General features: G+C 46.9%; 1 protein-coding gene across 2 annotated transcripts in view; it reads left to right on the forward strand.

Moving 5' to 3' along the window:
* Positions 1-1,516: 1,516 nt before the first annotated feature.
* SLC6A16 (solute carrier family 6 member 16) overlaps positions 1,517-24,347 on the forward strand; it is a 31,738-nt gene continuing 8,907 nt past the window's right edge. Inside the window, exons 1-7 of one of the 2 annotated variants that reach the window (XM_033169439.1) lie at positions 1,517-1,658; positions 11,732-11,873; positions 17,727-18,591; positions 19,382-19,539; positions 21,828-21,954; positions 22,770-22,945; positions 23,526-23,636. In XM_033169439.1, the coding sequence (XP_033025330.1) occupies positions 18,396-18,591; positions 19,382-19,539; positions 21,828-21,954; positions 22,770-22,945; positions 23,526-23,636 (768 nt within the window). In that variant the 5' untranslated portion in view covers positions 1,517-1,658; positions 11,732-11,873; positions 17,727-18,395. Of the gene's footprint in view, positions 1,659-8,861; positions 8,883-11,731; positions 11,874-17,726; positions 18,592-19,381; positions 19,540-21,827; positions 21,955-22,769; positions 22,946-23,525; positions 23,637-24,347 lie in introns of those variants that run through there. The other variant, XM_033169438.1, reaches the window with a different exon arrangement.

The following is a 24,347-nucleotide window of genomic DNA, read 5'->3' on the forward strand; positions in this document are numbered from 1 at the left end:
ACCCCATTGCGGGGATTCGGACCGCTAACCTGATCGGCAAGCCCTACGCTCTGTGGTTTAACCCACAGCGCCACCCGTAAATAGATAAAATACGATATAAATAAATAATTTTGGGAAAAGATGCTTTGTCTGTTTCCTATGCATTTGGACAATTCTTAAGATATTGTAACCCAATTTTGCATGATGGTTCCTAGGATTAAAGAAGCAACTTTCTGGAAATTCATCCCAAGTTTCTGGATATGTTTGGATACAACTCAACGTGATTTTGAATCAAGAAATCCCGGAGCAGTGTAACAACATTAACGTATGTTGGCAACTCTGGAAGGTGGTCTGGAACAGCAAGTACAGATCATTTCACTTGATTCTTAAAGCTCTGCACTATCTGCTAGTGAACTAACAATTCAAGGTTTTGCTGTTAGCATACTTTATAAAGCCCTAAATGACCTGGAACCTAAGGAGCTCTGTTTAGGGTAGAGGAAGTCCTACTTCTTGTCCCATCCAGGAGACAACATCCAACATCTAAGAGGACATTTACACAAAGCAGGTCCTTCTTGGTGGTGCCCCCCCTCCACACCACCTGTGGAACTGCCTCATTATTTGACTGCCCTCCATACTAGAAACACAATACCTACACTTTTATTTACTGCTTTTGGTTCAAATTGAAAATAGTTTGTTTTTTCAGGGCTGGTATTACAGCAATTGCTGCTGCTGAAGTTGACTATGGTTTTAAAGTATGTTTTTATTACTGTGTGTTCTGTTGTATTTTAATACCGCTAGCTGTCACGTGCTCCTAATCAGAGGATGGGGCAGAATGTCAAAACAATGAATCAGCAGCTGGACACATCTGTGCAGCGGGAACAAAGTTTTTGTGCAACTGAACTTACAGAGTTTTCTAAGGAGCCATGTTGCTCCTGTAAAAGAAATAGATGAGAGACAAAGGATAAAAAAAATAAAGGGGAATCTTTTCCTTTCAATCGTCATAACCAAGTGTGCACGTGTGTGCATATAAAAATCAACTTATATGCGCGTGCACGCATCTTCTCTTATTTTGCCATTCTTTGCAACACATCAATTTACTTCTCTTTTCTTTCATGCTTTTTCTCCCTTCCTGTCTTCCTCTCCCCCACCCACCGCCCTTTTATCCTGATTTCCCCTTCTTTCTTGCCATTTCCTTTTCCTTCACCAGAGAAGGAGGGCGGCACGGCACGTACAAATGTTACTGGACTCCCATCAGGCCCTACCTACAATGATAGGAATTGTAGTCCACTCCCTGGACGTCACGGAGTGCCCCTTCCTCCTGCGGGTGCTCTTATGCCCAAACATTACCCAGGATGAATGTCGTGTGCTGCTTCCTCTGCCGTTGCCGCGTGACACGTGTGTGCGTGCATGTGTGAAAGAGGCGCACGGTTGCGGGGAGAGATCTTCCGTCGTTCGCGGCCTCCACTGCTCGAGGAGCGTGGTTTCGAAAGCGGCAGTAGCAGTAGCTGAGAAGCGGCGCCGAGGCGCTGGGCGGGGTCGGAAGGCTTTTTTGCCCGCCTCTGGACGCGGGGGAGCTTGGCTGATGCAACGTGGCCACGCTTGCAAGGCTCCGGGCTCCCTCGCCTGTTCTCCGGGTGTCACGACGGAGCGGACGCGTCTGGGTCGCACCCGAGGTGCTGGTAGGTCTGGGCAGGTGCGGCGAGGAAGGGGATCCTCCCGCTTGCAAGGAGGCGAGGTTGGGGAGCGGAAGGAATTGGGTTAGGGGGAGCAAACCCCAAGGGGAAGCATCGGGGGCTTCCCAAAGGGCAGGACAGGGAAGGGGGCGCGAAGGGGACATGGTGAGCGGATCGGGAGCTCCCCGGGGCAGAGAAGTGGGGTCGAGGGGAAAATCAACCCCTCTTCTCTGGGGTGGGGAAGCGTGGCGGCGGTTTGGAGGGGTGACGGCTTGAGGTGTGGGCAGGAATGGCGGGAATAGCAGCTGAACAACAGGCGAAACATTCCTTCGCTGATGAGCTTCTTCCTCCCTCCCACCGCTGCGCATCACCTGTTGGGCTGCTGCCTGTCACGCAGCTGTCAGACGTGGCCGCTCGGTGCAATAAATAGAATAAAACAAATAGAGAATCCTGCGCGCGGGGGGCGGGCGGGGAGTTTGCAAAGGTGGCATGGCTGTAGCCGAGGTGGGGACAACTAGCCCTCAAACAATAGTAAATAAATAAAAATACATAGCTAACTGAGGTTCTTGCCCTCCCAACAAAAATCCTGGCTGCGCCGATGCTGAAGGTGGCATTGAGTAGATGTGGCCTGAAGGAAAGGGTCCCTAGGCTCCAAAGGTAAACGGAGACAAGGATTAGGGATGTTTATACACATAGTGTGTATGTGATCTCGGGCTGCTAGGACGCCTCCTTGATCTTCAGTCCCCAAACTTGTGAATAATTTGGGCTGCAATGCCTGTAATCACTTTAACCAGGCGTGGCAGTAAATTAACAGTTAAGAGTGTCATTCTGCCAGCTGGGAGAGACCAGGGTTCAAATCTCCACTCTGTCATGAAGCACACTGGGTGACCTTGGGCTACTCTCTGTCTCTCAGCCTAACCTACTTCCCAGGGTTGTTGTAAGGATGAAGTGTGGGAGAGGAGTACCATTTACACCACATTGAGCTCCTTGGAAGATAAGGGTGGTATAGAAATATAATTGGCGGGACTTCCGGCTGGCGACGCCATAGCGGGTGGTCGGGGCTGCTTCGGCTGCGAGGCGCCCGATCCATCCCGGGGGTTAGGAGCCCCGCAACCGCAAAGCGGGGCTCCGGTTGGGGTGGGGAAGAGCGTCCCACACCCTGGGCTCCCCGGCTGCGCCCACGGAGGCTCCGAACCCTTCCCTTGCCCCCCCTGTAAAGGGGGAGTGGGGGTGAAGGGACAACGGAGCCGGGCTTACGGGGATATGCCCCAACCGGGATGCAAATGCGGCGACAAAGCCCGCGGTGAGCGTCTTAGTTCTACCTTTGAAGAATGGAGCCAAAGGAACCCGGTGGTCGTGAGTAATTAATTTGACCAGAAACTGAGCTTTTGGAACGATCCGGGGGGAAGGAGAAAGGCAGCCTGCCTTCTTCCCTTCGAGTTAAAGAAGCTAACCAATTTGAGTAACTGCTGCTACAGAACTGTTTCAATGTACTTAAAATTGATACATGAGACTGGCAAACTTTTTTCCTGGGAAGTAAATTAGTGGAAAATATCTCCATTTAAAGTTGCGGTATCTGCGCTCCAGTTTAGGAAAATGGCGACGAACAGAGAGGCAGGAGTAGAAATCTGATACCCACTTCCTCCCCCTCTACCAGTATGCTGGGCTTCGTCCTTGAACTGGTACTGAACTCTGGACTAACGGACGAACAGAGGCTCACTGCTTTGAAGGTGGAACTGCTGTACAGGAAAGTCAAAGTCTTGTGTGGGGGTCTGAAAGAGAACCAATTGCCCACAGAGGAGGCTTTTAAAACTTTTAACACTTTGGAAGAAAGTCTTGCCAAAGAGCTGAGAGGGTGTCTGGAAAGATGGAGAGAAATGAGTGAGCTACTTCGGAGAAGAAACTCGCCTTTTGGGGGTGGCAGTCCCAAGGCGACGGTAAGATTTGTTATATCCAGTCCCCGAGGTGTGAGCTCGGGGGCCAGGGACAGAGAATTATGGTTTTTACAAGAAGAAAAGGAATGCTACAAAGAACCGGAGAAGCTGAGAGACGACGAGATGGACATCCTGGAGCTCGTGGCAAGGAGAGTTCTGGACTGTGCCTGGATCTGTGGACGCTTGGAGAGGGAAGCTACAGGGAAATTCAGTGTTGATGCCACCAGGAGAAGAATAATGGACAGAGGGGTGTGGGGTGAAACACTAAGTAAAATTTGAAGTAGCCTGTCATGGAATTTTGAAATCGGAGGGTGAATACTGTCAACAATCTTTCTGTTTTATTTTTGTTTGAATATGAAAGGAGATATTTTGAGTTACTATGTTATTAGCAGCAGTTTAAAGGATAGAAGAGATAGATATGATTAAATGATTGGTGAAGATTTTAATGGAAGAAGAATTATGATGAGATATTACTACGATGATGCATTGTTAGTTAAATGTTGAATATAATTGTGTGTAACTATATAATTGAATTTGAATTTCAGGAGAAATGGTTATAAAATAGATTAAGGATATGAACTCGAAGGAGAAAGGGCAGGGGAAGTCAATGGTCAAGATATGGAAACAGAAATTTTCTTTTTAAAGAAAAGATGCAACAAGAAAACTTGACACTGTTTGTATTTGTTTTATCAGTGTATTTGTTTTGTATTTGTTTAATTGTAGGTGTGGGTGTGGGTATATGCTGTTATAAGAAAAAGATCAATAAATTCTTATAGAAATATAATTGGCAAATAATAAATATACAGGCAAATGTGTAAAGGGTTTCGACTTCATAATATATTAATCAGCTTTAAAAAAAAGCATGCATATCCTTGATTAAATTAGGCTTCAGATTTTACAACGAACTGTTTTTGACACGAGAGTCGCTGTGAATTAGTAGTGAAAATGTCTTACTGGGAATACTGGATTCAAATCCCCAGTTGGCCACAAAGCTCACTGGCCGATCTTGGGCTAGTAGTAGTTGCTCTCTCTTTCTCTCGGCCTAACCAACTTTGCAGGGCTGTTGTGCAAGGCAAGGATAACATGGGGGTGTACTATGTGCACTGCTTGAGTGCCTTGGAAGAAAGGCCGGATAGAAATGTAACACACCAGTAAAAATAAAATAAAAGTATGTAAAAAAATACAAGTAGCCAGCTAATTACTGGAAGGAATTGCCATCTTTTCTCACACCCACGAGGTGGGAGGGAGTGCCTATTCTTTTGTGATGGCTGTCATGACTCATGTACAAGTTAACTGATAAAACCAAAACAATGATACTGTAGTGGGGTTTTCCCTCAATACTGTTGCTTTTACCTATAGGAAAAAAATTTAGTCACTTGTTATTATCTAAATTGACTAGAATGTCTTTATCATTAACCAGCTCATACAGTGTTAGTCGAGGGGAAATGCTAAGAATATTATTATGTGAGTTCTTCTGAGCATGTGCAGAGTGTCTGCCTTTCTGGCCAGTTAGGGTTCAGAGCTCGCTGCCACATAATGCGAGAGAATGGCGTGGGTGGCATAGGGCTTGTGTGAGGCAGGGAAGTCGTGCGTTTGCAGGGATTTGGTGAGCGTAAGTGCTCAGGAGTTGTGTGAGGCAGGGGTCTTTTTTTGGGGTTGCTGGGGGCAAACTAGATGTGGTTAAAAGCTGCTGCTTGGGGCGCAGTTTGGTCTCGGGCTCCAGCACGGGTGGTGTGTGTTAATTGTATTTGTCTGATGAAAATTCCCCCCATATGGAAAATATGAACCGGACTTACTGTGAGTCAGGCCACTATGGAGCAGTATTGCCTACATGGAGTGGCTGGAGGTTTCAGGCAGGGGTCTCTCCCAGACCTATCTGGAGATGCCACACCCCACAGCCCTTAGCCATAGAGGGAGACGGGTACAAAATGGGTCCTTGTCACTCCTCTCTCCCCAAATCGTTTTGGAGAAGGGCAGGTTTAAGTTGTGTCTAAGTTTGGCTCTTGACTCTTGTCCCGTGTGTGCTTGCATATGTGTGAATGAGAGGACCTGAGTGGGACGTGTATCTATGAGAGCAGCGACGAGCTTCCCACAATGCACCAAACAGCCGCATGTGTGGTTTGGGGTTAAGGGTGGAGCAGCTACAGTCCCCAGGGAGTGGAAGGTGTGCCCAGGATGGGAAATAACTTTCCCTGGCACTGAAGAGAATTTGGCCCAGAACAGAGGCCCCTTGGCTGGAGAGGGCTGGGCGGGATGTTCTGATTTCCCATAGATGTGGGTGCCATTAGAAGCTGCCCCCGAACAGAAGTTTCCTTTAGCGTGTGTTTCCATAAAACAAAACATTGCATTATTATTTTTCTATTAAGCATATAAATTTAAAAGCATCTGAAAAGATGCAGTGTATGGATTTCTAAGGTATAATTGGTTTTCAAGGGGACTCCTGTATTTAGATGAATCAATCACTTCCATTTTGTGTGTTGGCATCCATCTGTCTCGGGAGACAATGATACCTATGGTGGGGAGGGGGGTCAAGCTGCTGGAAGGTTGCAGCGCCTGCCGCGGCCGTAGAGACCAATGCAGGAGATGCATGTTTTGTTGCAGCTGGGGCAGGAGAAGCCGCCCAGTTGTGCTACTACAGATGCACCATGGCATTTCTTCTCTCTGTGCTCCTCCCCAGCGGTTGTTTCTCCTCTGGTCACTGCTATGGATAAACAAACCTGACCGTTTGCTCCAGGCATTGCAGTCATCTGCAAGGGATTCCAAACTGAGCCAATGGCCTGGTTCGGACAATTATCTAAGGTTGCGCCAAACCATGGTTTCTGAAGCTGAGAGCGCTGAAGAGTTTGGATTTGATATCCCGCTTTATCACTACCTGAAGGAGTCTCAAAGCGGCTAACATTCTCCTTTCCCTTCCTCCCCCACAACAAACACTCTGTGAGGTGAGTGGGGCTGAGAGACCTCAGAGAAGTGTGACTAGCCAAAGTCACCCAGCAGCTGCATGTGGAGGAGGGGAGACACGAATCTGGTTCCCCAGATAACGAGTCTACCGCTCTTAACCACTACACCACACTGGCTCTCCAAGCGCTCCTCCCTTTTCTCCTGTTTTCTGCCACCTTGGCGCCAAGATTCTGGTTATGAAGCCTGGGATGATCATCCAAACTGGGCGACTGGTATCTTCTAATCTGATAACGATAGGATAAAATGAGGTGGCTACACACAGCCAACCCTGTAAAGCTGAGTTAAACTGGTAGTTTCCTTGCATTGTAACTGCATTATAAAGTGCTTGCCTTTCATTCAGCAAGCTTAACTCTTGCGCAGCACCCAGCCTGATCCTGTAACTCTTTTTGCAGAGCTGAATTGCCGGGGGGGGGGGGGCTACTTGAGTGAGGCCTTGAGCTGTAGCCCTCCCTTGCTAGTGACAAGAGTTTTAAGAAACTAGACTGAATGAGAAGCGGATCCGCTCAAGGAGTTAAATGAGAACCTGGCTTTTAAAGTGTGGTGGTTCTGGGGGGGAGAGAGATGTCTTGATACCACGTGGCCCCCTAACCTGAGACAGTGGGACGTTTGGGTTTGATCATATATTTTTGCTGCTTGCTTTTTAAGGAGAAGCGTAAGCCGGGCTGCTTCTAAAGGAGGGACTGGGGCTTGTAGGTCACTTTGTAACATGATGCTTAACTGGGGAGGGGGGGCAGAGGAGGTGGGACCTAGCTCTGGGACCTTAAATAGGGCAGGCCTCCTGCTGGGACAGGAATAGAGGAAGCCTGCTGGAGAAAGATGTGAGCGAGCCACGGTAGGTTTCTTTCACGGTAAATTTCAAACCCTCTTGTGTGTACCTGTATGTGTGTGTGTGTGCTGGGCCTCCCTCGTGTGAACCGAGGCAGCTGCTGCTGCTGCTGTGGTGCAAATTGAATTAGTCCCTTAATTAAAGGCTCCTGCGCACCTCTGAGCATGCATCTTCCAGCCAGCCTCCTGTGAAGGCTGGCAGTTCTGAGTGCTAAAATAACTCGCCCCTCAGGGCAAGGAGTGAGGAATAGTTTTCAGCCTGAGGGCCACATTCCCTTCTGAGCAGCATCCCAGGGGCCACATGCCAGGGTGGGCGGGGCTAGAGGCAAAAGTGGGTGGGGCAATTGATATCAATGTTTGCCCTTGTGCAGTAGGCTTGTTTCTGCCCAGGAGAGAGAGTGTGTTTGGGGAGGGGGTGTAGCCTGGAAAGGGTTTGAAGGGCCAGAGAGAGACGTCTGGAGGGCCGCATTTATTTCCCACCACTGCCTCAGAGAATATATCCTGTTCTATGTTTCGTTGCTCTGTTTGTATATCCTTCCTGTCCTTTAAGATATAAGAGTGATGCCCCAAATATTAGATATTTGTTTGTTTTTATTTATTACATTCTTATTCCACCCTTCAATTACCTTGCATATTTATCCTTCCTCAAGGCTTCTCAGGGTACTGAAGCGGCATACCGGTACTTTGGCAATCTTTTGTAATATGGCGCCCTACGCGAGGCCAAAATTTGGCACCCCCAAATGGATCCCACCACCACCTTTTGTCCTCACAACAACCCCGTGAAGTAGCTGAGGCCCAGAAAGAGTGAGAGAGTGAGCCGCTTTGAGGCCCAGTGGGGAATTTGAACCTGTTTTCTCCTCAGTCCTAGCCTGCCATTCCAATCCAACACCATGCTGGCTGTCGCTTTGCATTACACTGCAAAGTTTATTTACTTATTTTATTTAGGAAAAACGTAAATGGCTTGATCGAAAAGAATTCTCAAAGTGGTGTACAAACGAGATTACATGACTAAAACCCACAAAGCATTTTTTTAAAAAAACACTTAGTGTTGGGGGCTGCCAACCCCACCTTCCCTTTACACCTGCTGAGAGTTAACCTATTGCCCACATAACTTTATTTCAATGACCTGAGTTTAGGTCTGTGAAAACCTGACTACTAGCTGCTGGGATCACCCATACTTGTCGCAAGGTTGCCTCAGGTAAACAGGTGATGCTGTTGATTTTATGACCTGTGGGTCAAAAGATGGTAGTTAGCACATTTTAAATGACCCATAAAGTAAGTTCTTGTGTAACTTGGAGAGTTTTCTCATGAGATTTTGTGGTGCATACGTCAATGTTGTGGGGTGAGTCTGGTGGGTGCAATCCTGCTCCCTCCTCATGCCTTCGCTGAGCGTGTTGGGGAGATCAGCTCTTCATGTTTGCCTGTGTTTTGCTCTTTTCTGTAAATGAGCGATTCCGGTGTTGTGGCAGACAGTCCTGAGCCCTAAACTTTGACTTCGAAGACAACGAACGAGGTAAGGACATTTCTCTCCAGGCGGAAAGTCAAAGACTGGGAACCTCTGCAGGATTGGTCACTCTGGCAACAAAGTGTGACTCCAGTCTGAATTTGGAAGTGTTGTGTGCCTTGTGGAGGAATTAAATGTGATGGGAGCAGGTACTGATTGTACCTTCACCTTGTAGCAATTTTTGTGGCAACCTGCATTCAGAGATAATGGGGTCCATCCTCAGCTCTCTCAGTAGATTGTGAAATATTGGCAGGGGGAGGAATCGGATGAAGTTGCACAACGACAGGCTGCTCCTGCAACTGAACTTCTCCTCTTCCTTCCCCTCCCTCTCCTGTGCACCCCCCAAAGGTTTGCGGGAACGCCAAAGCAGATTTGAGGAGTTGCAGGGAGAGGAGACGGAAGGAGAAGTTCTGTTGCTTGAGCAGAAGTCTGGTTGCTTGCCCAATGACTTTGCTGGACACAACCCATAAGGAGAAGGACCCTGGGGATTTTTTACTCAGTAAAGTCACGCTTTTCAGTCGTGTTACAGTACAACTGTCTCCTTTTTGTAGGATTTTCAGAATACAATTAAACCAAAAGGGTATGTTACCAAGTTAATTAGATCAGACCTTTTCAGTGGTGACCCCCCCCAACTTGTGGATTGCTCTACCCAGGAAGCATACCTAGCGCCACCCTTATCTGTTTTGGGCACCAGGTGAATACTTTTTCTTTACACAGGTTTTTGGCCCTTAATGGTGGCATTGTGGCCTCACCTTAGTTGGGTGAGATCAGCAAGTCCTGATCTGTTCAACTGCGCTTTTAGATTTTTATTGGAAGTTCTTTATTTGGTTTTAATGTAAGTTGCTTTGGGCCACTTCATGAGAAAAGCAACTAACAAATCTAATAATAATAAATAAATACGGTGTATCTCTGTGAGGTTTTCGCACACACTTTTGCACAATCGGTGGTAGTGGCCCCTTTCCCTCCCCTCACATGCAGCTGGGATCTCTCATCGGTCGATTGATTCAAGACCATACATTTCAGTCTCCTACAGGGCTGGAACCAGAGGTTGATCCCTTCAGGGCCCTGTTGAGGTCCATGACCTTGCCTGAGGCCTACTGGAAACCAGAGGCCTCCTCCTGCTGCTGTTCTTCCTGTTCAGCAGAGTTTTTTTGTGGGGGGACGGACCTGCGGCCCTTGTTGGACTCCAGCTTCCCTCAGCTCCAGCCAGCAAAGCCAATGTTTTGCGTTGATGTTGGAAGTTGTAGCCCTGGAGGTCCATAGGTTTCCTATTCCTGCTCTTCAACATTCCTGCTTACTTGCCTCTTCCTCTTCCTCTAGCCTAAAGGTGGAGAGAATGCAAATAAGTGAGTGCGATGGGAAGAGGAGTAGCTAGCACAAGCTTGCTAGGTCATCTGATCCTCCTCAGCCGCTAATAGTAAGGCGTTCCATGCCCTCAGGCTTATAACCGAAGAAGGTGTGACACACAAGGAAAAAGAAAAGGAGGGAGGAGGGAAAAGCAAGCTCAGCCACAAGTTAGCAGGTCTTATAATGCAGTTAGAAATGGCAGAACCTCAGTTCAGTATGATTCCTTTAAACCTCCAGTGAAGTTAATAGCAAGCTTTTGGTCATGTAAACTGGAAGACCCTTTTTTGCGTAAGAAGGCACTGGCCGATTGAACAAGTTCAGTGCTTGCTTGAGGCTTCTTCGAGTTTTCCTTCTCAGGAGGGCTGTGTTGTTCCACAGCACACATGCTCACAAAAGAGCCCAGGGCCATGCCTAGTTGTTGAAACATAGACTACCTCACAAAGCAAGATCCTGGCACGGTGCGAGGCTTGAGCTATGTGCCGTTCTCAGTCATGCGTAGCTTATCGCCAACATTTGACAAAATGCAGCCGTGGAGGCTGCAAACTAAAGTGTGCTGTGTGCGTGTGTACTTATTTTTCCTTACGGGGCATCATCCCCCCTCCAAAAAAAAGCTTTGTGTGTGTTTTTGTTTCAGTGGGAAAATGACACACAGGAAAAGGATTGTACGAACTCCTGCCCCACTTCCCATGTGCTAGTTTTCTGCTTTTGGCTGCATACTGTAGCTTCAAACAGCTATGGTTCTGAGCACCCTTATCAAACTACAGTTCCCAGGGCTCTTTTGGGGCTTGGAAAGTGCTTTAAATGTATGGCAAGGACGCAGCATCAGTCTGCAGCCCTTTCCTCACTCCATTTTGTGAAGCAACAAACCTTGAGGCAAACTACACACAGTTTGCCACTTGCAAGCATTGCACAATTCAGTACGTGCAGCTGCAGCTTTTTAACAGCAGCCCCTTCTGCACAATTGCCTCAGAGGATCTGCTATGCAGCTACGTGTGTTTTATTTATGCCGCAGAATTAAATGTGTGTTTGTGGGGACTTTGTTGGATTAAACGAGTTCACTATTTCTACATCGCAGTTAAGTGATATAAAACATCTTGCGTTATCAGACTTAATTGAGTTTATCTACCATTTGATATTCTTCTCTAGCCTTAAGACAAGACTGAAAAAGTAGCAACATCTTATTGCTGAAACTGTATGTATTTGGGAAAGAAAGCTGGAATCTGATAAGCAGCAACGCAGAAGCCACACACAGGCAGAAGTTAGGCATTCCCAGATCTAATTAAATACAGTGTCTCAATTCAGACGTCCTGCCAAATCGCCGTTAAGAAAATTTAACTATGGTTTGCTGCGTTTGAATTGAAAAACTAGGGTTTGCGATTGGATTGACTGGGAAAGTAGAACTGGAAACTGCACCTTAAAATGTATTTACGAACCATGTTTTGTGCTTAACTATGATTTGGAGTGATGTCTGAATGGACAACTCAGTTATGGCTGTTCGTCTACCTTCACAGATTGCTACACCGTGGAGATATAATTTGTGAACTTAAGAAGCCAAGGACTGAGAGGACAGAAAATGAGAGTGGGCATGCTGCTGTAAACGGTTTTTTGCCTGTTGCATGCTTAAGATGAGCACATAAGAAACCTCCGCTGCATGTGAGTATACTTAGCCGTCCTCTGTATTTGTTATCATATATGAAGCTTCTCAAGTGGAGTCAGACCTTTGGGTCCACCTAGCCAAGATCTCAGGCAAAGGAAAATCATTTCTTCAGCCCTGTCAATAGAGAGGGCTTCAACTGGAGCTGCTGGGGGTGGAACCTGAGATCTTTGTGCACAGCATGTGCTGTGAACCCGTGTCTTTTTCCAGTGCTTGGACTCAGTTGCAGAATAAGTGAAAAATAATAATAATAAGAGTACCTTTGGGCACGTCCAGTGTACATATATTTTAGTACTATAATCATAGCCTGCTCATGTATAACAAAGGTTGGGAAACTGTTTCCACTCAAGGGCTGCTTTCCTTCACGCGTAACCTTCTGAATGGCCTGTTCTTCAAAAGGTGGCAACTTTGGCTAAATACTATCATGTGTAGAGCAATGGGTGTAACTCTCACGTTTGTAGAGTAGGCTGTATTCCAATAGGGAGTCCAATGGTCCAAGAAGGTGATTTCCTCATGTGCTGTAGAGGGAAGTGAGGGGCAGCTGGGGCTTATCAACCTGGGAAGGCAGCCCATCTAGAAGAAGCAAAACTCTCATCCTAAACCTCTGCTGCTTTGTGGGATATCTTTGGGAGAAGGCTCAGGAGTAAACCCTACACAAATCCAGAGTGAAATTCCTAAGACGGTTAGAGATGAGATGATGCTTCATACGCCTAACCTCTGGAAACTCCTGCAGCCAAGTTAGTGAGAAATGTATTGCTTTCTTTTCCTTTGGAGCACATCAGGGAGGCCGAGAGAGAAGTCTTGTCACCTGGGCAGCCCAGGATCTCCATACAAACTACCCAGGCTTGCACTCAGGGGAGGCCACTTAGGTGCTGCTAACACAGCAGTTTGACTTCACCATTGGGGGCACACTCCATTGTCTCTCAAGACCAGGCACCCCCCAAACTGCGGCCCTCCAGATGTTTTGGCCTACAACTCCCATGATCCCTAGCTAACAGGACCAGTGGTCAGGGATGATGGGAATTGTAGTCCAAAACAGCTGGAGGGCCCAAGTTTGGGGGGTGCCTGCTCAAGACAGACAGATACCAACATTGTATTCCCAACCACACACTAACCAGAGGTTTCTGTTTTCCATCCCCCCCATCTCTTCATTCTTCCATAATAGACTTCTCATTCAGCAGCAATTCTGTTTTCTGAGCGGAAGGTGAATTTGCCCATCTAGCCCAGTATTGTCTACTCTGACCGGCAGCAGTTCTTGAATGTCTCAGGCATAAAGAGGCCTTCCCCATCATCTGCAAGCTTATCCTTTTTTAAGTGGAGATGCCAGGGTTGGTGATGATTTATATACCACCTTTCATTTCAAGATGAAATAATAAGGCAGTTCACAAACAAAAGCCAACTAGTGAAGCAGCTACCAGTGATTCAAATGCATAGTAAAAAAACAACAACATTATAACATCCATAACCTAAATATATAATAAGCCAGCCCACTGAAACAGCACAATAGTTGCAACACTTAAAACAAACATCAGAGTAGGAGACTCAAATCAGGAGGCCAGGGAAATGCTTGTCTAAACAGATGCATCTTCAGAAGCTGGCAGAATGCCAATACGGATGGGGCCTCCCATATTTCAGCAGGGTTTGTTTGGTTTTTTCAAAACCAGTGCCACCCACGAAAAAGCCTGCCTCCATTTTATCACAAGCCAATAATCACCGTAGCAAAACTAACCAGGTTCCATTTATCGCTGTCCATGCCCTTTTCCAGCAGTTTTCAAACCAAGACCTCTCACCTGCGAAACCAAGGCTCTTCCATTGACTCACGTTCTCTCCCTGAGCTGAACTACAGCTAATAAAGAAAAACTAGCGCTGAGGACTCTTTTCATACACAAGCGTGGTGAGCAAAGATCCTGGTGTGGGAAGAGCCATGGTTAGTATTGCGCATGCTAGCATAGAGGCAAGTAAAGGCTGCACACACCCCATACATTCAAAACACATGGCTTGCTCCAAAGAACCCTGGGAACTGTAGTTTAACCCTCAAAAAGCTACCCTTCCCCAGCACCCTTAACAAACTACAGTCCCCAGGATGCTTTGGAGAAAGTCACCGTGCCATAAATGCTCTTTAATTGCAGCCCAAACGTCCTCTGGGAGCTTTGTAAATAGGAAGCCATGTGGAAAATCTTTCGCAACGAAGGAACTGCAAACAGGCGAAGTCTTCTTGTATGTAAGGCAGACCTAGAGATACAAACTTCTCTCTTAATTTCAGGCAATTAGCTCTGCCAAACCATGCCTGGGAACCTTTGCAGGGAGACGGCTGGCGCTGCCCGATAGGCAGGCACAAGTTGTGCTGTGCCAACGCTGCCCCTTTCCTGAACCCTTTCTCTCCCTCCCCCACTCCGTGAGCTGGCACACATTCCTTCCTTTCATATCTGACCTTGGCCACCCCTTCTTCTGGTGAAGGTTAGTCCAGCCTCCAGTCCTCATTGTGGGAAATAATGAGCGGTTGGCATTGGCGCTGGAAAAAGGGGGGGGCCCAGCGGACAAAAGTTCACCGCTTATGCAGAGCCAAGCATGATGACCGTTGGCATTGCCTCCTACTCTCCCGCTGAAGTTGGCATTGCCCTCCCACACTCGCCTTGGGCAGGAACACGGCGGGAGCAAATTTTGAGAGAGTATCTGAATACGCACAAAGAAGGGAGGGGAGGAGATTATTTTTTGCAAATTTTGCAGTTGCAACCACTTTTGCAGAGATCGTGGCCCGAGGCTGTTTGTTTCTGAATTCTCTAACCCAAAGATGAGAGACCAGAGACCTGGGCAGCGGCAGGGCATGTTTTTCCATGGGTGGAATGTGCCCCTGAATTCTGATAAGGTCTCTTATACGTCCGGATGGAGGATAGAGAGGGGTGTGTGAGTCTGTGTAGAAGCTAGCCTACTGTGCAATGGCGAAAGTTACATTTGTTGCGCCACTCACTTTTGCCCCTGGCAAAAACAGGCCGCATCCACACTGTAAATTTAAAGCCAGGCTTCCTCAAACTCGGCCCTCCAGATGTTTTGAGACTACAATTCCCACCATCCCTGACCACTGGTCCTGCTAGGTAGGGACCATGGGAGTTGTAGGCCAAAAACATCTGGAGGGCTGAGTTTGAGGAAGCCTGTTTAAATCACTATGATGCCACTTTAAACAGTCATGGCTTCCCTCAAAAAATGCTGGGAGGTGTGGTTTGCCAAGGGTGCTGTTGTTAGGTAGGAGACCCTGTTCCCCTCACAGAATTACAATTCCCAACATTTTCTGTGAAGAGAGATTAATAGTTCAACCACTCTGGGAACTGTAGCTCTGTGAGGGGGATACGGATCTCCTAGCAACTCCCAGCACCCTGAACAAATGACAGCTCCCAGGAATATTTGGGGGAAGTCGTGGCCATGTAAAACGGTATCATATCGCTTTAAATGTGTAGTTGTGAATTTGACCTTAGTTTAACTAAAAACAGTTAAAGCAATTGTATGTATTGTAGGAACGTTTATATATACCGGTAATATAGCAGGGTTAAATGTTTGCTTATTTTAATTCACACAGCAGCAAGCGGATTGCTGACTCGTTTGAGTCCTTTTTAATAATTATGTCTTCTACCTTCCTGCCTTCTTGGTTGATAATCCCTTTTGTCCCTCTTAAAAGAAAAATACACATGAATCTGAGTGATAACAAAATAAATAGTTTACTGTCAGATTCATTGAGTACGTACTTAGGTTACAAAAGATATAACTATATATTAGATATTAGGTAAAGGTAAAGGGACCTCTGAACATTAGGTCCAGTCATGTCCGACTCTGGGGTTGCAGTGCTCATCTCGCATTAATGGCCGAGGGAGCCGGCATACAGCTTCCGGGTCATGTGGCCAGCATGACAAAGCCGCTTCTGGCAAATCAGAGCAGCGCACAGAAACGCCATTTACCTTCCCACCGGAGCGGTACCTATTTATCTACTCGCACTTTGATGTGCTTTTGAACTGCTAGGTGGGCAGGAGCTGGGACCGAGCAACGGGAGCTCACCCCATCGCGAGGATTTGAACCAGCGACCTTCTGATCAGCAAGCCCTACGCTCTGTGGTTTAACCCACAGTGCCACCCGCATCCCATATTAGATATTAGTGAGTCCTAAAAAGACTCCATAAGAGCATTTACTATTTAACACTTCTATCAGCAGCAGCCTAACCGACCAACAGAACAAACTGACTGTCACATAAAGGCAGTTAGTCCTCTCTTTGAATGTTGGATTTGACTGACATATCCCACATGTAACACACACACACACACACACACACACACACCTAAACCTATCTACCAATCAAGGACACATTCCAGCCAGGCAAAAACAGTCAGGATAGCATAGGAAGCAGAGCCTGGGAGAAGTTCCAATGGCCAGACAGAAAGGCTAATATGAGATCCAGACATTGGGAACTCTCTTCTTGTTTTTAGAGTTTCAGGTCTTTCATGGCTACCGAAAACCACTGAAATGATTTTGACAGTAGCTAACTTCTTCTACAATCTGTAGAAAACCAAGAGGATTGGGGTGAAGATAGATTCCAGTGGTCTAGCCTAAGGCAGGGGAAGGATATCTCAATTCAGCACAGCTGTCCCAGGAGCTCCCTGAAGCTCTCACCCACCTCCACCCCCGACTTCTAGAGAACATTATTTTCTTGTTCACTTCCATCCATATTTCTTGAGAAACATTTTTCCCCCCAGCCACAAATACCCATCCTGTTTATTCAGAGGGGGAAAACAAGCAATGTTTCAGATGGCGCCGAAAAATAAATAAATTGCAAGGCATCTAAATGAAATGCATTTATGCCAATTTGAATAATTCCAGGCCTAGAAGGATACACAGTTTGACGTAACTTTAATCCCCTGACAGGAGTGGTAAGAAGATGTCCAAACAAGTGTTTGAAAGGCACTTTGTGCTGGGATATTCTTGGCTCCAAAGAGCTCAGACTCCTATTTCATGGTAATAAATACTTCTTATTAAAGTTTCTGGGGAACAGGCCAGAGGAATTGACAGCACAGGAGCAGGCAAAATCTCTGCTCGTCTTGCCATCTCTGTTTGTTACATTTCCTACTCATTTTCCAGACAAAAAGTAATTAAAAGTCAATACACAATGCAATGCGCTTATATTGACCGAAATTCTGCTCAGAGTAGGCCCATTGAAATGAATGAACCTGAATCAGTCATGCCCATTAACTTCGGTGGTTCTGCTTGGCGCAGCGCTAGCTTTGGATCCTACCCCATAGTTTGCAGTCTCCAAGGCAGTGCCCTTGGGGTCTCTTTTGGACTACAACTCCTACTGTTCCCAGCCAATAGGCAGGAATGATGGGAGTTGTAGTTCCCAGGTGGAGGAAGGCTGGTCATCATCATCACCACTTTTAATTTGTATACCGCCTTTCTATCTTACAATACTCAAGGCGGTTTACAAGCTGAAGAAACAAAGAATGTACACCTTACAACAATCTAATGCAGTACAAAAATGTGATAATAAAACATAGCTTTAAAATAAGCAATCAAATAAAGTAACGTTCAACAGTCATTAGAATAGTATAGAATAATAACATCAGCATATAAAAAATAAACAGAAACCCACTCTTAACAATTACAATAAATAATTTCGAAACTACAATCGATAAAACAACGGCAAGCCACAGTGCACAAAACAATACAATACAAATTGAGAAACAGAGACTGGAGGGTGGGGCAAGGCAGGTGGAAGAAGGCCTTGCCTGATGGAGTCTCTCCCCGCACAGTTCTTCTGCCAGGACCAGCTTCCTTACACTCATTTCTCCTTTCTCTGATTCTTCTTCTCTTTCTAGGCTTGAATCCTTTTTTGCTTTGGAGAGGAGTCGGCAAGCGTGTGTGCCTTTTGTGTGCATCTCGTAGCATATACAATTCACGGAGCCTAAAGGACACTGTCTCCTCCACTTTCACATGTGTGAATCTTTGTGTGCCTATAGCGTCCAAACTCTATTAATTTGGCTGTGATTGAGGGTAGGCACAGACAACGCAAGGGCAAAGTGAGAACCCCTCTTTGTATGAGTGGGTTGTCCGTATGTGCGTGCATGAACTGATCGAGTGATGTGTGTGAGCTTAGTTCGTGTTTCAGTGCATCAATCCTTGTATTACACCATAGAGAATTTTGTAGGCATATGCACCTGCGACTGCACAACAGTGTGAGGGCCGAAGTTCTGTGTGCTAAGGGTAATTGACACACACAAATGCCCACATCTGTGGGAGTGTGAGAGAGATTTGCTAATGTGCAAGGAGTGTATACACTTTTAGCAGTTCACTTTCCGTTTCCCTGGTCCCATGGTACACGTGAGCCTGTGCTAGTTGCAGGAGAAGAGTCTTTTTTGGGGGTGCGACATCTGTGTCGCACACATAAGTGTGCACAGACAAGTGTGAAGGCGTGTGATTGTGCAAGGGCCCTAGGATCTAGCTGCGTGCACAATTTGTGTGTGTGTGTGTGTCACATCCCTCCACCGATGGAGAAATCCAAAGCGGACTTCGAATGTGCAACAAACGCCGAAGGCGAATTCAATCAAGATCTGCTCACAGATGAACCGGATCCCCGACCGGCCTGGGGGTCCAAAGTTCAGTATATCCTGGCCCAGGTTGGCTTTTCGGTTGGGCTTGGCAACGTCTGGCGATTCCCCTACCTTTGCCATAAAAATGGAGGAGGTGAGTGGATACGGGCATTTCTTGCAAGCTTGGGGCTGGCGTAGAGCAAGATTGCCCCCTTTTTTTATTCATCTGTAGCAGGGTACTTGTGCCTTTTAACTTCTCCTTATTTTAAATGCCACTGTGAGCAGCAGCTGGCAAATGGAAAGGGGGGTAGTCTTGTGTTGCAGGTAACAGCCAGGCTGTGCTTACAAAACAAATTTGCATAGCTTGAACCTGCTATGGAAGCACACCCATTGCTGTATAGATTCATGTACAGCTGCCCTGGCCGTTTTGGATGGAAGAACCCATTTCTGCAGGGAGGCGGTGGCAGAAACTGGATTTTCACAGTGCTGCCCTTGTACCAATCCCCAAAACACCTTCCTTTTGCCAGACCCAAAAAAAACCACAGTTTTGAACGTGTTTAAGCAATGGTGTTTAAAAAGGAAAACAACCCCCCTCCCTCTTTATTTGAAAGAGCCAAATATTTGGTTGCATAATCATGGCATGCGCTTCAGACAGGGAGAGAACTGGAGTCCACTTGTGGATGGGGAGGAGAGCAGGAAGAGGCGGCAATCGGAGTTTGCCACAGACTGTATTTGTGTCTCTGCAGGGGGGGGAGAATTGAGCTCACCCCACAACCTGCTGACCCCTAATGCTCTTTCACGGGAGTACCTGTTTCCTCCCTTAAATTATTTCTGATTCGGGGGGGGGGGTAACTGGGTGGTGGGATCAGGGAAGACTGCCGAGGTCTCAAAGTGAAGTGTTGCTTGGATGCTGTAGCTGTGTGTCTCTGTCTCATCCTGGCCAGGTGCTTTCCTGCTGCTATACCTGCTGCTTCTCTTCATCATTGGGATCCCCTTGTTTTTCTTGGAGCTGGCGGCTGGGCAGATTATCCGGCAGGGTAGCATCGGGGTCTGGAAGTACATCAGCCCCCGCCTGGTGGGCATTGGCTTCGCCAGCTGCGTGGTGAGTTGTTCCTCTGGCCAGGGGCGTAGCAAGGTAAATTGGTACCCGCGGGTAAAAAAAATTTTTGTCCCCCCCCCCCAGGCATGGGAAGGTCAGGTGGTACCTGGTGCGGAAAATTTCTTGTCAACCCCCCCATTGACCACCCTCCCCCCCGCAAAAATGATTTTTTGTTATTTCATATTTTCTTACAAAGGAATAATAATAAGTAAAAAACCCCAACTTTTATTTATATCCCGCCCTCCCCAGCCAAAGCCGGGCTCAGGGTGGCTAACATCAGATACATAACATTGGTATAAAATCAAACGATAATTAAATTGCCTCCTAAAAACATCACAAAATCAAATTAAAGTCTAATTAGATGCCTTTCCACAGGGTTAGGGTTGGGAACAGTAGCCAAGTGAACAGCTATTTTGGTGGAGGAGGGTCAAGATACTAAACGATATGCATGAAGTTTCACATATAGCTATATAATCCCTAGTATAGTAAGATAAGACCTTCGGAGCAGGCATTTTCAAAAAAAATATTCTTCAAAAAAATTTGTTCCTTGATAATGTGTCACCCCCTCCATTATGGAACCCGGGGCGGCCCGCCCCCCCTTGCTACGCCCCTGCCTCCAACAGCACTTCTGAAAACCTTTTGCCTTTGAGCTCACCCATCCCCAATCTTACCCATCAAGCTCTTCTTATTCTATATCGGGGGCGGGGAGGGGGTGGAATTGGATCCAGCTGGCAGGCTGCAGCACTGCCTCTCCCTCCCCCACGGGCCAGCTTTGACAGGTGAGTGGGCACCCTCACCTGTCAATCACCTGATGTCATTATGGTGTTGGGTAACAACTTCAAAGGGGCTCGTTCTCAGCACAGATCAGCTGATTGGAACAAGCCCTTTCGGAGAAGTGCTGTTGGATTCAGCCAGCTGATTAGCATCCACAGTATGCCCGCTTTTGAAATTGGTTTGCAGGCGAGCTTTTAATCCGTACTGCGCCTGCAAACAGACTTTGAAGGCCTGCTGTCAGGCAGGGGCTTTGCAAATGCCAGTACTTAGCTGCTTGCCGGTGCTTACCAAAGGCACACAGCCTGGCAGACATAGTGACACCTTCAAACCTTGCCCTGCCCAATCTTTACCTGCCCCACACTTGACTTAAATGAGGACAGGTGTAAGACAGGTGGGTGTGGTTTAACAAAAACGGCCTCCCAGACCAAATGGGGAGGCCTAACTAGGCCAGAGGGTCTCCCACTGCTGGTCTGTCATGAGTGGGCAATGTGTGGCCTTCCAGGTGTTGCTGGGATACAGCTCCCATCATTCCTGACTGTTGGGCTATGCTAGCTGGGGCTGATGGGAGTTGGAGTCCCAACAGCAAATAAAGAAACACCAGTTCCTCACCCCTGATCTTGTCCCACGTCCTGCTTCCCATAGCAGTCAACTGGATACTCATAAGAGTGGGTGTAAAGGAGACAGTTCTCTGCGGCTAATGCCACCCTCCGCCAGCAACTAGAATTCAGAGGTAGACTTCCTGCAAGCATGGAGGCTCCATTGTGCCCTCATGCTAGCTGAGAGCCATTGATAGACAAGTCTTCCACAAGTTTGTCTAATCCTATTTTAAAGCCACCTAAGCTAGTGACCTCCGCCATATCTTGTGGCAGTGAATTCCACAAATTAATTATCCAGATGGAAGCGAGTAATGGAATTGGGGAGTGAAGGGCTTCTCCCCTCAGCCTTCTTCTGCCTTGCCTAGATTAACCTGCCAGTGAGATAATTGCCAATTGCAGTTAACATCCTGCCCTAAATTCCTGGGGATAGACATGTTAAACATCTCCAGTATCTAGCCCCCGAAGCAGCTGCATTTTAGTGCTGGAAATATGATCCTAAGGATCGAACGACGTCTCATAAAAAATATTTTTAACTAATGTGCTTACACCACATCTGTTTCTTTTGGAAAAAAATTATTGGAAGGGAGGGGCAATCAATTTTCCTGCCAAAAATTGTACCTGAATGTGCTATTTGCTGTAAATGGCACCTTTTGGGTGCGAGGGAGCTTCTGGAAGCCATTTTCAGGAGGGAAATGTAAGGCACTCTTCCCCCCCCCCAAAAAAAACACATGATGAACCAATTCAGATCAGTGGGCCCCCATGCCTGATTTGAGGAGAGGAGGCCAGTTTTGAGCTCATGGCATAAAAATGTGTTTTAACAAGTTCTTTGACCCTCAAGAGCCGCCCCTTCCCCTGAGGTAGCTACGTCAGTGCCCATTGGGGATGGAGTGAGGACGCTGATTTCTTCCTCTTCCTCTTCAGGTTTGTTCCTTTGTTGCCCTGTATTATAATGTCATCATTGCATGGAGTCTTTTCTACCTGGCTAACTCCTTCCAGTTACCCCTGCCTTGGACTGATTGCCCAGCAGCAACCAATCAAACTGCCCCAGGTAAGGGATTGGAAGGTTTGAGGAGGGGGCGGGGCTGAAGCTGCCTTGATGTCATTGTACGGAGACAAAATGAACTCCCGATTGTCAGGAAGTGCTGATGAACTTGAGATACAGTGGTACCTTGGTTCTTGAACTTAATCCGTTCTGGGAGTCCGTTTGACTCCCAAAACTGTTCCTGCACTCAAAACGGAAGCTACATCGGACATTCGGCTTCCAAAAAACGTTCGCAAACCAGAACACCTCCAGGTTTGCGGCGTTCGGGAGCCGATTTGTTCGGCAACTAAGCCGTTCGGGAACCAAGGTTCCACTGTATATATGTATTTGCCAAACTAATATTTTTTTCAGTTCTGTCCTCCTAAAAAAAAAAAAAACCATAATCTTCAGTTAGCCATACCAAAGTATGGATGGGAAAAGGGAGGAGAGGGGCTTGATTTTTTTGTCCCGTTACCTTATTTATAAGAATATACTGCTATTCATTAAAAATAGCAGTGATTTACAAAAAATTATGCATAAAACCACACAGTAAAAACCATATAAAATGTTTAATCAGAAATAAGCTAATTATTGTGGAAAGCTGAATTTTTAATTGCCTGCATACGCTTGATGGAATAGGAAATTCCAGCAGGCATTTAAAAATTGAAACAGAAGTTGCCTGCTAAATCTCTGATTGGCAGAATATTCCACAGCGCTGGGCCGATGACACGAAAGTCTCAGCTCCTTGTTGTCAAATAAGCCTCACCAACGACACTCTGCCCCTAACCTTTGCACCTCTCTGTCTCTCTGTCTCTCTCTGTGTGTCCTTGTCCTCATCTTAGAAACAGAGTGTGGCCAAAGTTCTCCCACCATCTACTTCTGGTACCGCGAGACCTTGGATGTGACCAACTCCCTTGACGAGAGCGGAGGCCTTGACCCGGCTCTTACTGGCTGCCTCTTTGCCGCTTGGGCTCTTGTGTGCCTGGCAATGATCAAAGGCATCAAGTCCTCTGGCAAGGTCAGTTGCGAGGGCACTTTCCCTCTCATCAAGAGTTGACCTGGGTAGGAGGGAGTGTTTTGCTTCATCAACACCAGCAGGAGAGAACCCTCTGCTCACTAGCTGAGCAGCAGAAAGTTTGATCCTATTGGCCACAGGTTTCTACTTTGTCAGTGCGTTCCCCGCATGGGATGTACTAGCAAAGCTGCACCCGGCTCCCTGCTCAGCACTACTGGCACACAGTGGATATTACCGAGTGACATCAGCCAATGTACAGGTGCATTTGAACCATAGAATCATTTGGTTTGGAAGAAAATGGCCAACTTGGACCTTGCTGGCATGCCAGGATTTGCTTGTGGACCAAAGTTTCCCCGCTCCTGCTTTAATTAATAGTGTTTTAAAATCATGCTTTGCCTTCAAATTGATCAGGATCCATAAATATGGTTCCAAGATTGTCCACTACTGTTCCCAATGTCAGAGTACCTGGGATGGAGAACTTGGAAACGAAATGCCAGCATCTTGTACCAATGGTTGTTTCACCACAAACAGGCTGTCAGTCCCTGGTTTTGATGTTCTCTCTTCATCCCCGTCTCCTTTGCAGGTTCTGTATTTCAGCTCTCTTTTCCCCTACGTGGTCCTCTTGTGCTTCCTCGTACGGGCGCTGCTGCTGGACGGCGCGGTTGACGGGATCAGAATCATGTTCACGCCCAATGTAAGAGCCCTGTGTAAAGAAATAACACTCTCGTACACGTGTGCCCACTTCCCCCGCTGCATGCAAATTCTCTTTATTTCCCCCCAGCGCTCAACCGCAGAGATAGCATTATTTCACTTGTTTACTTACAAAACTTCCATACTACTGGAGAAAAGTGGTGCAGACGTGTTTAACAGTTAAATGAGTCCAAACCAAACAATTAAAAACTGGCTTAAAATAATCCAGTGGAACAACGCAACAAAACTGTTGGCAAAAGAGAAGACAATATTACTGCAAGTAATAGATTAATGAATGCGTATAGAAAATGCTGGAAAACAGGACACTGGTGGTGCTGTGGTCTAAACCACTGAGCCTCTTGGGCTTGCCGATCAGAAGGTTGGCAGTTCGAATCTCTGCGGCGGAGTGAGCTCCCGTTGCCCTGTCCCAGCTCCTGCCAACCTAGCAGTTCAAAAGCATGCCAGTGCAAGTAAATAAATAGGTACCGCTGCGACAAGAAGGTAAACAGCGTTTCCATGCGCTCTGGTTTGTGTCACTGTGTCCCGTTGCGCCAGAAGCGGTTTAGCCATGCTGGCCACATGACCCAGAAAGCTGTCTGTGGACAAACACCAGCTCCCTCAGCCTGAAAGCAAGATGAGTGCCACAACCCCATAGTCGCCTTTGACTGGTTCTTTACCTTTTATTTTTTAACCTAATTTATACTGAATCAGACCA

This window comes from Lacerta agilis, chromosome 14 (genome assembly GCF_009819535.1).
Source record: "Lacerta agilis isolate rLacAgi1 chromosome 14, rLacAgi1.pri, whole genome shotgun sequence".
Classification (NCBI taxonomy): Eukaryota; Metazoa; Chordata; class Lepidosauria; order Squamata; family Lacertidae; genus Lacerta; species Lacerta agilis.